This window comes from Globicephala melas, chromosome 20 (assembly GCF_963455315.2).
Source record: "Globicephala melas chromosome 20, mGloMel1.2, whole genome shotgun sequence".
In the NCBI taxonomy this organism is placed as follows: domain Eukaryota; kingdom Metazoa; phylum Chordata; class Mammalia; order Artiodactyla; family Delphinidae; genus Globicephala; species Globicephala melas.
The window spans coordinates 28,762,249-28,774,366 of NC_083333.1; the positions used below are offsets into that span (position 1 = coordinate 28,762,249).

Consider the following 12,118-nt stretch of genomic DNA (forward strand, 5'->3'; position numbering starts at 1 on the left):
TGTAGGGGTGGGGCCCTGCCCCAGTGATGATTGTGCCACATCTGGCCTGGAGCCAACTGCCTCTTCGCACAAGCAGGAAGACTGAGGCTCAGAGCGAGTGTGTCTTACCTAGGGCCACACGGCCAGCGAGTCTCAGCGGAAAGAGAAAATGCCTCCGAGTGAGGCGCACTGGGGAGAACGGGCAAGGAGCAACAGAGGTCCAAATGGCAGGCAGCTGGAGGAACCCGTCCTTGTGGGGGAGTGGTGGGCGGGGGGTTAAAAGGAAGCAGCAGGGAGGGGCAGATGCTACCCGCTCAAAGCGGGGCACCCTTTTGGCTTCAAGCCCAGGCCAGGTGCTGCCGAGTCAGCTCCCCCAGCACCTGGAAGGAGCTGAACCGGTGCAACTGGTCAGTCACGGGCCCCTGGGGGCCACGGCTACCGCTGACGCACTGCTGAAAGGCAGCTCTTGAGGAACAGGACATGGGCCCTGCTCGGAGGCGAGAGCACCGACCCACTGAACTTCTAGACCCTCATCTCCCGGCCCCCGTGAGTCCCCCGGACGGGCGGCGCGGAGGCGCAGAAGCAGGCTGGGAGGGGAAGGTGCCGCTGCCTCGAGCCTCCCCAGCAACAGGGATCTTTCCTTCCCCTGGGGAGGGTGTGTGAGGTGCCCCCGAGGGGAAGAAAGGCGACAGAGCCGGATGGATGGCAGAGGCAGGTTTAATGGTGCCACCTTGTCTTTTTTGTACATTGTAATGAGCCAAACAAAAAAAAAATGCAAGTAAAAAAAAAGTTTAATCACACCGCACTTTATACAGGTATCTTAAGCAGTAGGCATTCACATCTCCACATGAACAACGCACCGGGGAAGCGCAGCCCCGGCGGCAGTCACCCCGGGTGATCCTTGAACAAGACACCGGCTCCGGCCCCGCCCTTCCCCGCGCTGCTGCCGGCCGCCCGCGCGCGCGCGGTTGCGGCAGCGCAGGTGTGGAGCCAGCGTAAGGCGGACAAGACGCATCATGCTTTGGCTTCTTATTTTGTCTTTTTTTCCTAGTAAGAGTTAGTATCTTTGCTTTTGAGATTTATTTTCTTTCAATCTTAAATATTACATACATACACCAAAATTACACAGCTGCGATGTGCTCAACGGCATCCTACTCAACTGGAGCTTCACATTATCAAACGCTTAGAAAACTTGTAAACCTCTGGGCCCGTCTCTGCGAGGGAGGAGCCTGCGGGCCGCCTCTCTCCCGCATTGAGCCTGCAGCTTGTAAGTGAAGGGCTGACAGGCCTCGCTCTCATCCTCCGGGAGAGAGGGCTGGCTCGCTGTGTTCAGGGAGCTATATGCCGCCTCCCAGCGTTAGCATTTGATAGTGGGAGGGGCACAGTCTACAGGAGGGGCCCTCGCACTTGCCCTGGCCTTGTCTGTGCTGCGGCCTCCGGGGGCCCTGGGATGGGGCTGAGCGGGGGAGCAGATGCGCAAGGCCCCGTGGGACAGGAAGAGCAAGGCACCTACAGCTGTTTCCTTCCCAGCAGCTCCCTGGTCCTCACTCCATGTCAGCGTGTGAGGGCCACCACCTCTCCTGGGGGTCACCCCGAACCCAGCCTGGTCCCAACCTCTCTTAGAGAGCGAGTTCAACAGGCCCGAAGGCTCTCCTGTGCAAATGGGCCAGAGCAGAGCCAGGAGTCTGTGACGGCAGCTACAACTCCCAAGGGAGAGTGTTGGCGCTGGGACACGAGGGAGGAGGCGGTTGGTGGTGGCAGCAGGAGGGCCTGGGACACTAGGAAGCTACAGTGGGACTGAAGAGGACAAAGGGGACCGGGGCACCGCTGGAGCAACCCACACTTCATGCAAGGCACATCCACTCGTCCCACGGGTCCGGCCCCGTGGGTCCGCACAGACCTGGGCCCCGAGTTCTCCCGCGTCAGCCCCCACGAAAGGCCCACCTCCGACCTGAGGTGGAGATGGCGAGGGAGGAAGTGCTGGGACACCCTGCCTGGGGTGACAAGTGGAAAATCAGCAACAGGGTTCAGATTTTCTTTGCCACGCGGACCCCGCTTGCTGGAAGATTGCTTGGGAACAGAAATGGCAGCATCTCAAGAAACTTCCTGCACTTCAGCATCAAACTCACCTTGGGAAGAAAAGGGCAATGGGTGGGGCTTGCACTGGGGACGGAGGAGGAAAGGGAAGAGGGGAGGTTCCAGGGGAGGGAGTGAGCAGGCAGCAGCTGGCCTCTCCCCGCGGCGGCGCTCCTTCCTCCAGGGCTGGCTGACTACTTGTCCTCCAGGCTCTCCGGCATGCCCGCCTCCATCAGAGCGGCCCGGAACTGCGTCAGGACCCCCCGGATGCTCTTGATGAAACCCTTAGACAGCGGGAAGAGGGGGAAGCCGATGTCAGGGTAGCCACTCTTCTCAGGCAAGAAGCTCCGGTAGCTCTTTCTCCGCTTCTTTGGTTTGACACTGGGTGGCACTGAGGCGTCAGGCGCTGCCTCCGAAGTCTGGTCTGTGCGGTCCCTGCTGGCTGAGGCCGGGCCCTGCGCGCCGCCCTCCGAGTCTGAGCCCTGGGAGGCCTCTCCAGGGGCCAGCCCTCCGTCCTCAGGTTCTTCTCGGCCGTAGTCTGAGAGCTCGGCCACAGCTGGCGGCTCTGGCGAGCTACTGTCCTTGGGAAGCCCGTTGGGCAGCGCTTGGGCCCTCTCCAGCAGGGCGTGGGTTTCCAGCCAGGACTCAATGCGGTTCACCAGCCGCCAGCCGCCAGTACCGAAGTGCTGCCGGATCTCCTGCTCGAAGACCTCGGGCGGCCGCCGCACCAGCTGGGTCATGGACTGCACCACGCGGATGAGCGCCATCTCGTTGTAGCAGCGACTGTTCTCATAGCCCTCCTGTAGGCCGCGGTCGCTGTCAAAGCCGGCTTCGTTGTAGTACGGTTCATTCACCAGGATTAGACCTGCGGGAGGAGAAGCCCATCAGGCCCGCCCGACCTCAACCCCCGAGAGGAGGCCAGAGCTACAGACAGGAGGTGGGGGACGCAAAAGCCAGAGTCACTGTGCCCTCCGGCAGCCCTGTCACCACCCCCGGCCCCGCCCACCGTACCTTGGATGGAGATGAGCACCTGGAGAAGGCTGGATTTGCTCGTCCACCTCTCTGTCCCCTAAAACACACACACAGTGCCATCGATCAACTCTGTCCCAGACACTTGTCCAGACTGGCCTCCCCCAGTCCTGACCAGGTGCCGGCACCGGACCCACCTTTCCAATCCAGGTGCCCAGGAGGCTGACGCACACCTTCCCATTGTCATACAGGTTGGGGTTCAGACGGCCACTGCACTGGGAGAGGTAGCAGAAGTGGGGGGGCACGGCTGGGTAGATGTTGGGGAGCTGGATGTCAAACAGGTAGAGGCCGTCCTCGTAGGGGGTGCGAGTGGGGCCCTTGATCAGGGCCGAGAAGAGGTCCTAGAGGAGGGAGGGAGGGAAGGCTGAGGTTGGCGGCGGGCTTCCACAAGGGGCAGCTGGATGTGATCTTTTCCGGGGCGCTGTGCGGCTCCAGCAGGAGCAGCCCCCTGGGACTCCAGGCACTGCCTGCAACAGAGAAGCTAAACGCAAACATCTCTGTGCAGACCTGCTTGGCATCTTTTAACTCCCGGCACAAAAAGAATTTTCCAAGCCAGTTTGTATCCTACCAGGTTTTTTCCTTATAAATCATTACTTGTAAGTTGCAGTCCTCAAAACAGCCCCCCACCCCCAGTGAAGCAAGCAACAATTACAACCCATCAGAAGATGAAAGAACATTCCAGGATGGCAAGGCTGCACTTGCTTTTAGGGAACTAGAAGGATCAGAGGAACTGAAGTCGGGGAAAATGCTGGGAGACCACTAGAAACTCAGGCTGTAAGTCATCGAGGAGACTCTCCACAGACACCAGAGATCCACACTGACTGTCGGGGTTGGGGGGACCATCGCCAGGGCAACGTGCCGGGTGAGCAACGAGCTGAGAGCCGGCTAGGGCCCAGGACGAGCTGGTGACGGAATCCTCGCGTGTGCTTGGGACTGGAGCCACTCTGTGGGCCTCAAGATAACACACAATTTCCCTTTCCCTCGGAGTGAGATTTGGGTAGAAAGCGAACAAAAGAGTTCTTCCACCAGCAGAGCTGAGATGGGCTGGAATTTTCAAAAGGAATTTTACTAAAACCCAAGGAAAACTAAAAGCATCATCAAGAACCTCGAGCAGCCCTGACCACGCACGTGCTCCTGGCCCTGCCCTGGGGTTTCTGGCCACCTGCAGGCCCATTTCAACAGTGCCTCTCTTTGTGGTCCCTTTCCTTTGGCCCCTTCCTCCAGGCCTGGGCTGGAGCTGAGGCCTCACTCGGACCCAAATTCAGTGTCTCACATGGTGCCTGGCACACAGCAAGGCCCAGTGAAGGTCTGCTGAATAAGGTGGCAGATGGACCACGCTCGCTCATTCCTGGAACAAACAAGGAGGCGCTCACACGCCTCCACCAGCATGACTCAAAACACGGGGCCCAGGTCACAGAGAAGTGGCAAATGGAGTGTGACGTGGCCACGGGAGGCTATACTGTCCTGTAGCTAAAAAGCAATGACCTACATCAGTAGGTCTCAAAAATTACCCTGTTGACTGAAAAAAAAAGTTATAGATGATGCGTATGATGATGTGCTATTCGTGTAGAAGAAATCCTACAAGATAGGCTGGTTTATGGCGATGCACGAACACGTAAACACAGAAGTAGATCACCAAGAAGGAGACCCATGAAACTCCTGAAGTCATGGCCCCTGGGGGCAGGGTGAGGATTGGTCAAAGGCAACTATGACTTTTTCTAAAATGTTCTAATTTTTCAAAAAACGAGAGAAGAGTCAGGTGATCATTACAATCTTAAGCTAACTTTTAAAAGGACGACCATCTGGTCTAGACGCACGCGTGGGACTCTTGCCAGCCGTGCGGCTCCCCCGGCGGAGCCTGTCCTGCCCCGTAGGGAGTCGCCGAGGCTGCAGCCTCTCGGGCGCCCGGCGGTCCCCAGGCCCGGCCCGCACCCGGCTACTTGCCATTCTGTCCTCGAAGGTCTTGACCATGATGCCGTCGGGCAGCGAGGTGGCCAGCAGGGCCATCTCCTTCCGCACCGTGCTGAAGAACTTCTTGGCTTCTGGAGGCTGGAACTCAATTTTCTTAAAAGAGTGATTTGCTAGAGGGGGAAAGAGAGTGGTCAGTTCCTCAGGGCGAGGCCTGGGAACTCCACCTGGAGGTGCGGCGGCCGCTGGGAGCGCTCCCCCAACAGGTGGATGAACCCACATGCTCCCTGCCCTCCTCTTCTGGCATGGGGACTGGTGCCCAGGCCAGGGAAACGGCTCCCCCGCCCTGGGCGGCAGCCAGGGGCCAGCCACCTGGCCTCCAGATCTGGAACACACACGGGGCGAACTCACAGGGCGCGAACTCCAGCACCGAGAAGACCTCGCCCTTGGCGCTGGTGAAGGTGACCCCGGGCTTGCCGCCGCACTGCTGGCAGAGCACCGGGGTCTCGCTGGGCCACTCGGCCTTCACAGGCGACTGCCCCTCGGGCTTGTCCTCCTTGCGCTCAGTGTCTGGCACCGCCTCCATCTTCTCCTCCTCTGCGATGGCCACGTTGTCCAGGGTCTTCTTGAGGTTTTCCTGCAGCTTCTTGATGTCGTCCAGAAACTTCTTCTCCCGCGTCGGCTTCTCCGGCTCCGCCGTGGGGGAGGTGGGCGAGCCCGTCAGAAGCTGCTCCACGGTCATGTTCTTGAGGCTCTCCAGGATCTTGATGGCCTCTTTCAACTCCCGGAAGCTCTTCGGGGGCCCATCCTTGCCCGCCTTCTCCATCAGCCCAGCCACAGGGGTGGCCATGGCCACGGCTCCCTGGATGGCGGCCGTGGCAGCCTCCTCGCTGATCACCACTCCCTTGTCCTCCTCGGGGGCCGCTGGCTGCTCGGTGGCTGGGATGGGGGGCTCCTCTATCTTGGGGTGCTCGTCCTCCACCAGCCCATTGTCCGTCTCCCAGCTGTCACTGTCATCCTCCCACTCATCCGAGGACGCCCCACTGGTGCTGCCTTCCACCGAGTCATAGTCTGACTCCTCGATCTCAGACTCGATGTTGTACAGGTGCTGGTGGGGGAGATGGGGCGCGGGCCATTCAGGGGCGCTCTGCCAGGACCCCAACCCTCAGAGCTGATGGCGCCCTGAGGCCTCGGCAGCCACGCCACCCTTCCTCCCTTTCCTGCTCTGGCCTCCGCAGCTGGGCCTCTGTGCTTGGTGGGCCCTAGGCCCCTGAGAGGCACCTCCGCTGCCCCAGCCCCACCCACGGGCCCAAGGCCCAGCCAAGGCCTGTTCCAGCCTCCTGGCCGCTGAGTGCACTTGGTCAGCGCGGCCGTGTCACAGCCTGTTCCCGCCCCTGGAATGGCCTCCTGGACGAGGGGTGAGCCCCTTCCCCACCCCACGTTGGTGCCAGGAGAGGGGAGCTGGGGTGTGAGCATCAGCTCAAACAAGGGAGCGAAGAAACAGCGTCAAAAACAGCCCTGCCGCTCAGAACCCATCTGCTTTCTCTCCCTGATCTGTGAAAGTTTTCCTAGAAGTGTTGGTGTGAAGGCTCTGTTTCTTAAAGGAAGCAACCTGTGTTTTCTTACCACAGTGGACGGGGATCCAGGCAGATCTGGGAGGTCTGAGAAAATCTACACACGACTGGCAATCCAGCTGTAGGCTGCCTCTCTGCTTTCCCGACTCTCTCACCCCGGGGCTCTGGGTGTAACACTGCCTTTCCTTTCCCTGAGACCTTCCTCCCCCAAAGCAGACTCCCTGGCCAGGAAGATCTGAGCTCCCGGCCCGGCTGCCACGGTCTGGAGCCGCGAGGCGGGCTCTGCAGGGGCTCACCTGGGGCAGGATGATGGTCTTTGAGTTATCAGCCCACACCACCTCCACCTTGCTGCTGACGTCCACGCGGGCGACCTGGCCGACCGACGGCTGCAGGGCAAATGGGACAGGGTCAAAGGTGCAGCTCCCCAAGGGTGAGGGCAGGGGCAAGGCCATGAGAACAGAAGGGATGTGGGCACCAGCCAGAGACCACCATGAGTACCTCGAGCACGGGACCCTTTGGTTGAAACACCCCCAATGCTCACTGTCCACTGAGCCCCCCACTCACTCCCTTCCTGCTCACAGCACCCTGGTCTCTCCGGGCTTCCAGCCTCGGGACTCTCGTCCCCACTCTTCCTCTGCCTGGAATCTGCCCAACCCCACCCCGTGTCCCTACTTGGGCTCCAGGGCGCAGCTCAGACGCCACCTCCCCAGGCCTCTCCTGTGCTCCTGTAGCGCCTGACACCACGCTCGTGGCGCGGAGGACAGGAATGGGCTTCTCTAATAGGCCCAGGGAGCAGCTGTGTGAACGAGGCCTGAGCCCGGCAGGCAGGTGAGTCCTCGTGCAGGTGCTCGGACTGAGCGGCCCCACTGCCGGCAGCCGCTCTCCCGGGGAAGGCGCTTGGGGTGGACACGCAGCCCAAAGGACTTGCAGGTCTTGGCTCCTGGTGCCACCTGGTGGCACCATCATGTACTGCAGCTGACGCACAGGCCAGGGCGCACGTACCTCATCCTCCCTGTGAGGCCCTCCATCCTCAGTGTTGCCAATTCGGATAACAATATCGGTCGTGCGGAACCGAAAGTCAGGGTGATCGGCAATGTCGTAGACGCTCACATCTTCCTCCTCTCCAATCAGCTGGGAAAGGATGGGTGGTCGTGAGCCCAGGGGCCCTACATCCAGCCCACCAGAGCCCACCCTGAAGGAAACGTGGGGGCAGCACACGCTCACCTCCACGTCGTCCCCACTCGGCCGCAGCTTGAACCACTTCACCATGCAGGTGCGGCCCACGTGGTCCCCAGACTGCACCACGCCGTAGACAGCAGGGTCCGGACAGCTCTGGACTGGGGACCCAGCGGGGAGGGGGGGGCGCATGACTAGCTAAGGCACCCTGGTGGTGCCACCTGCCACCCACCCACCCACCCACTGCACGTCAACCACAACGGGGCCCAGAACCCACTGCTTCCCTGGCTCGGTCAGTGCAGGCCAGAAAGGCTCCCCGAGTCTTCAGAAGAGTGAGCCACCATCCAAGGGGAGTGTCCTTGATGCCCAGACCTCTCGCCCCTTCTTCCCAAGCCCCACCCGGCGCTACCTCGCTTGTCCACCACGAAGTCTCCAGGGCAGAACTCATTGTTGTCCAGGTGGTGCACAGGGAAGAGGTCGTTGGAGCGGACGTTGCACTCCACGGAGCCGTCCTGCCACATCACGTCTGCTGAGGTCATCGTGGTCACCACCTCCACCGCCACCCTGCAGGGCAGGACCAGTGAGGAAAGGGCAGCTACGCTCTCTACCCACCGCCCCACCTCGCGGGCTTGGTAACCTGAAACCCTGAGCATCAGGCAGCAGGGAAGAAACAAGTCTCCCCACCAGGCATCTCCTCTGGGAAGGGGCCCCCGTCCCGCCCTCTCCCACTCCCAGATCCCTCCTTCCCACCCGGCCAAGCCCAGGCACCCAGGTCATCTCGGCTGGGCGCCCCTGAGCCTTCGTGGGGCCTGCAGACCACGAGCGCGCCCACGAGCACGCGAGCCTGGGTGTGCATGCGTGTGGGGGCGGGGCGGGGGCAGGACACCCGGCCGGGAAAGGGAGGCGCCCCTGAGCTCACCTGTCCCCCGGCTTGAAGTCCCGACTGATCTTATTCTTCTTCCTCTTGTGTTTCCGCTTTAAGTTCTTGATGGACAAGGGGATGCTCTTCTTGCGACCTGCGCCGCTGCCGCTCTGGGAGGAGGTGGTGGAGCTGGCGGAGGAGGTCACCGAGCTGCTGTCGTCTGTGTCGTCGGCGGCCTCGTCATCGGCGTCCTGCTCGGCCGAGTGCAGCCGGTCGTCCCCGCCCTCCTTCAGCAGGAAGGGGGGCAGCTGCTCGCCCCCCTCGTGGGCCTCTTCGGGGCCCTCGTCCTGCATCTCCACGGGGCTGGCAGACCCATCGGGCGTCTCCTCGGGGCTGGCAGACCCTGCTTCGCTCTTGGCTTTGGCCGCCCCCTTCTTGCCTGTGTCCTCCACGGAATGGTCCCTGGAGCACCGGGAGTCCGGGGAGCAGGACATGATCCTCACAACCTGCTTCTTCAGGAGGCGCTTCACCTGCGGGGAAGGAACGGGGAGGGCGGGCGCTGTGGAGAGCCGGCTGACGTGGCCGGACCCCAGGCAGCTCGGTCTGAGGGGTGACAGCTGTACACACCTAACTGGCCTGCAAGAGTCATCAGGGCTGCCCCCCAAGGCCTAAAGCACAGACCTTCCTGCTGTGGAAATGGCTCCAGGCCAGTTCCTCAAACGCCCGCCAAGCCCCAAGCCCGAGGACATACCTTCTTGGCCACAGAGCCCTCCCCCTGGGCGCAGTGTTTTTCTGGACATTCACAGGCAATCCTGGCCGGCTCTACCTTGGCTGGGAAGACATACAGACAGCGCTCCCCGAGCTGCCGCTGAGCATGGTCAAAGCATCCGAGACGCTTCACCCTGGGAGGGGAGGGAGGAGAGGCAGGGGCTGGGCCAGGGGTTTCTCAGCCCCGCGCACCCGTGCCCCAGAGACTTGCTTGGGGACCGCCCCTGGGGGCGCTGGAGCGGGTGGCGCACTGGAGCCGCTCACCTGCCTAGGTTTTCCTGGGTGATGACAGAGGGCGGGGGGCTGACGCTGTCCGTGCCCCCTGGACAGAAGCTCTTGGTAATCCACGTGACCTTCAGCTCCACAACCTGCACCTGGGGGTGGCGGGCGGGACAGGGCCACGGTCAGCAGGCTCTAATGCCCTCTCTTTAAGCAGCTGTCCGGAGCCCACCTGCCCCCAGAGCAGGAAGCAGGTCCTCATCACGGGGCAGCACCAAGTCTGGACACCCCCAGAACAGGCCCAGCCCAGGGGTCACTCACTGCGGCCTCCTCACCTCCAGTCAGGGCCCAGAGGACCTGCCACTCTCCACCCTCCCACCTTGCTCGGCCCGGGTTCCCTTGGTCCTCAGAGCAGCCCCGCCCCAGATGAGGCAGCGGGGGCGGGAGATCCAGGGCCTCCCCCCCCCGTCCCGCCCCCACCCCTACCTCTTCGACCAACACGCGGAACTTGCTCTTCGTGCTGAGCACGGGCTTGACCCCTGACAGCCACTGGACACTGGAGAAGATCTTGGCAGGGCCAATGAGCACCTGGCCTGGGTAGAAGCCGTAGGAATCATCAAAGAAGAGACCCTGCAGGATTGGGGGCCAGAGAAAAGTCCCCGTGAGCACTGCCTCCTCAGGGGAGGGCGCTCTCCATACCCGCACCCCCTGCTCTGTGCCTGGCTCCCGCTGGCCCCGCACCTCCAGCTCCACAGCCCCTAAGGCTCCGGAGCAGCACCTCCCAGACCTCAGGTGCATACAAGTCACCAGGGATCTTACTGAAATGCACGTCTGACCCATTCTGCTTCCAAGCCCTCAGGCCACAACAATGCTGCTGGTGCAGGGGAGGCACTTTAAGGACTGAAGCTCCAGAGGACAGGGGTCCCCAAACCTGCTTAATCACACACACTCCCCTAGTATTCTTATTGACAAACTGTGTCATGTACTACTGTTCTAAGATGTCAATTGCAGTAAAATACTGCATACGCTCTAAGAAAACAGGAGATTTAAAAAGGATGAGATACAAAGTTAGCAAAATGCAAAGAAAGGTCCTACTGCTTTCCGCCCACACCCAAACTTCTATACCTTTGGATACACACCGCCCCTTTTCTAGGAAAGCAACGGCGCAGAAGCAGTGGTTAGCCTGGGTCAGCTCCAAGCTCTCTGCTGAGAAGTCCCTCCTGCACAGCCCAGGGGCTGAGGAACATGAGATGAGGGGCCCCCCACCCCCCAGGATCCTTGGGTGGAGCCAACGTACAGAGTCGCTGACGTGCGGGCAGACATCGTAGAGCTTGGCACCATCCTCTGTGTTCATGGAGCACCTGCAACAGGGCACAGGGGCTTGGTTGGCACCCGACACAGTGCCTGAGTCTTAGGGGAGGCGAGGCAGCCAGGACCCCTTGTGGTGCCGGTCAGGATCTAAAGGGCTTGTCCAGAGGTGTCAATACGTCCGCCCCCCCCCAAAATAGGCAATTCATCCTCCGCCCACACCTCAGCCCCTGCACTGGTACAAGGAACTCTCCTAAAACAAACAAGACTCTACCCCCAGATCTGAGCGTTCACCACCATTAAGGTGCCTAAAATAAAGCATCAGCTCCTCTCGCGTGTCCTAAATGATAATGCAGCTCTCCCGAAGCCACGGTACAGCCTAGACCAGAAACTGAGCCAGAGAATCAGGCCGGGCTGACAAGGAGACCAGCCCAGGGTGAGGTCCTGAGACTCGGGGCCCCGAAAGCCTGCAGGCCCTGGCACGGCCCTCGAGGAAGTGAGACAACAGCCCCTGCTCCCCTTCCCGGGCTGCCCCCCTTCGCGGGCCGCCCCACCGGACGGGCTCCTCCGCGGGGAGATCAACAGCCCCTGCCCCCCTTCCTGGGCCGCCCCGCCAGACGGGCTCCTCCCGGACGGGCTCCTCTGCAGGGAGGTCAACAGACCCTGCCCCCCTTCCCGGGCCACCCCACCGGACGGGCTCCTCCGCAGGGAGGTCAACAGCCCCTGCCCCCCTTCCCGGGCCGCCCCGCCGGACGGGCTCCTCCCGGACGGGCTCCTCCGCGGGGAGATCCGCACCTGGCGCCGTTGGACAGCTTGAGGATGATCTGGTTCTTCAGGTCGTAGACCTTCCCCAGCCAGCAGTCATAGGCGATGTAGTCCCCATACATGAAGGGCTGCAGATCAGGGGGACAGGGCCGTGAGAGGTGGCCGATGACACTGGTGTCCAGGGCACCAGTTCCTCTTGGCCGCACAGACAGGTCCGACCTAATAGCTGCTGCAGCAGGCTTTCCCCCGAGAGTCCAGCTGCACCCCAGCTCCCCTCCCACGCAGAGGCAGAAGCTTGACGGCGTCCCAGGGACACAGGACACGTAAGTGAGAGCGGGCTGGGGAGGGTGGTTATACAGACGAATAAGTAAAGTGATTTAAGCAAATAAATAACTCAACTGAGGATATCGAGAGCCAAGTCTCTCACTACTGGGGACGGCACTCACTGATACAG

The 12,118-nt window shown here is 61.5% G+C and overlaps 1 protein-coding gene across 2 annotated transcripts in view; it reads right to left on the bottom strand.

Annotated features, from left to right (window-relative positions):
• Nucleotides 1–680: 680 nt before the first annotated feature.
• UBE2O (ubiquitin conjugating enzyme E2 O) overlaps nt 681–12,118 on the bottom strand; it is a 55,635-nt gene continuing 44,197 nt past the window's right edge. The window contains exons 4-18 of one of the 2 annotated variants that reach the window (XM_060290548.1): nt 11,695–11,792; nt 10,889–10,952; nt 10,078–10,221; nt 9,637–9,746; nt 9,431–9,506; nt 8,662–9,134; nt 8,152–8,306; nt 7,791–7,903; nt 7,569–7,697; nt 6,863–6,952; nt 5,404–6,100; nt 5,029–5,165; nt 3,222–3,425; nt 3,067–3,124; nt 681–2,920 (exon numbers count right to left, since the gene is read on the bottom strand). In XM_060290548.1, the coding sequence (XP_060146531.1) occupies nt 2,250–2,920; nt 3,067–3,124; nt 3,222–3,425; nt 5,029–5,165; nt 5,404–6,100; nt 6,863–6,952; nt 7,569–7,697; nt 7,791–7,903; nt 8,152–8,306; nt 8,662–9,134; nt 9,431–9,506; nt 9,637–9,746; nt 10,078–10,221; nt 10,889–10,952; nt 11,695–11,792 (3,219 nt within the window). In that variant the 3' untranslated portion in view covers nt 681–2,249. Of the gene's footprint in view, nt 2,921–3,066; nt 3,125–3,221; nt 3,426–5,028; nt 5,166–5,403; nt 6,101–6,862; nt 6,953–7,568; nt 7,698–7,790; nt 7,904–8,151; nt 8,307–8,661; nt 9,135–9,355; nt 9,507–9,636; nt 9,747–10,077; nt 10,222–10,888; nt 10,953–11,694; nt 11,793–12,118 lie in introns of both variants that reach the window. The other variant, XM_030837762.2, reaches the window with a different exon arrangement.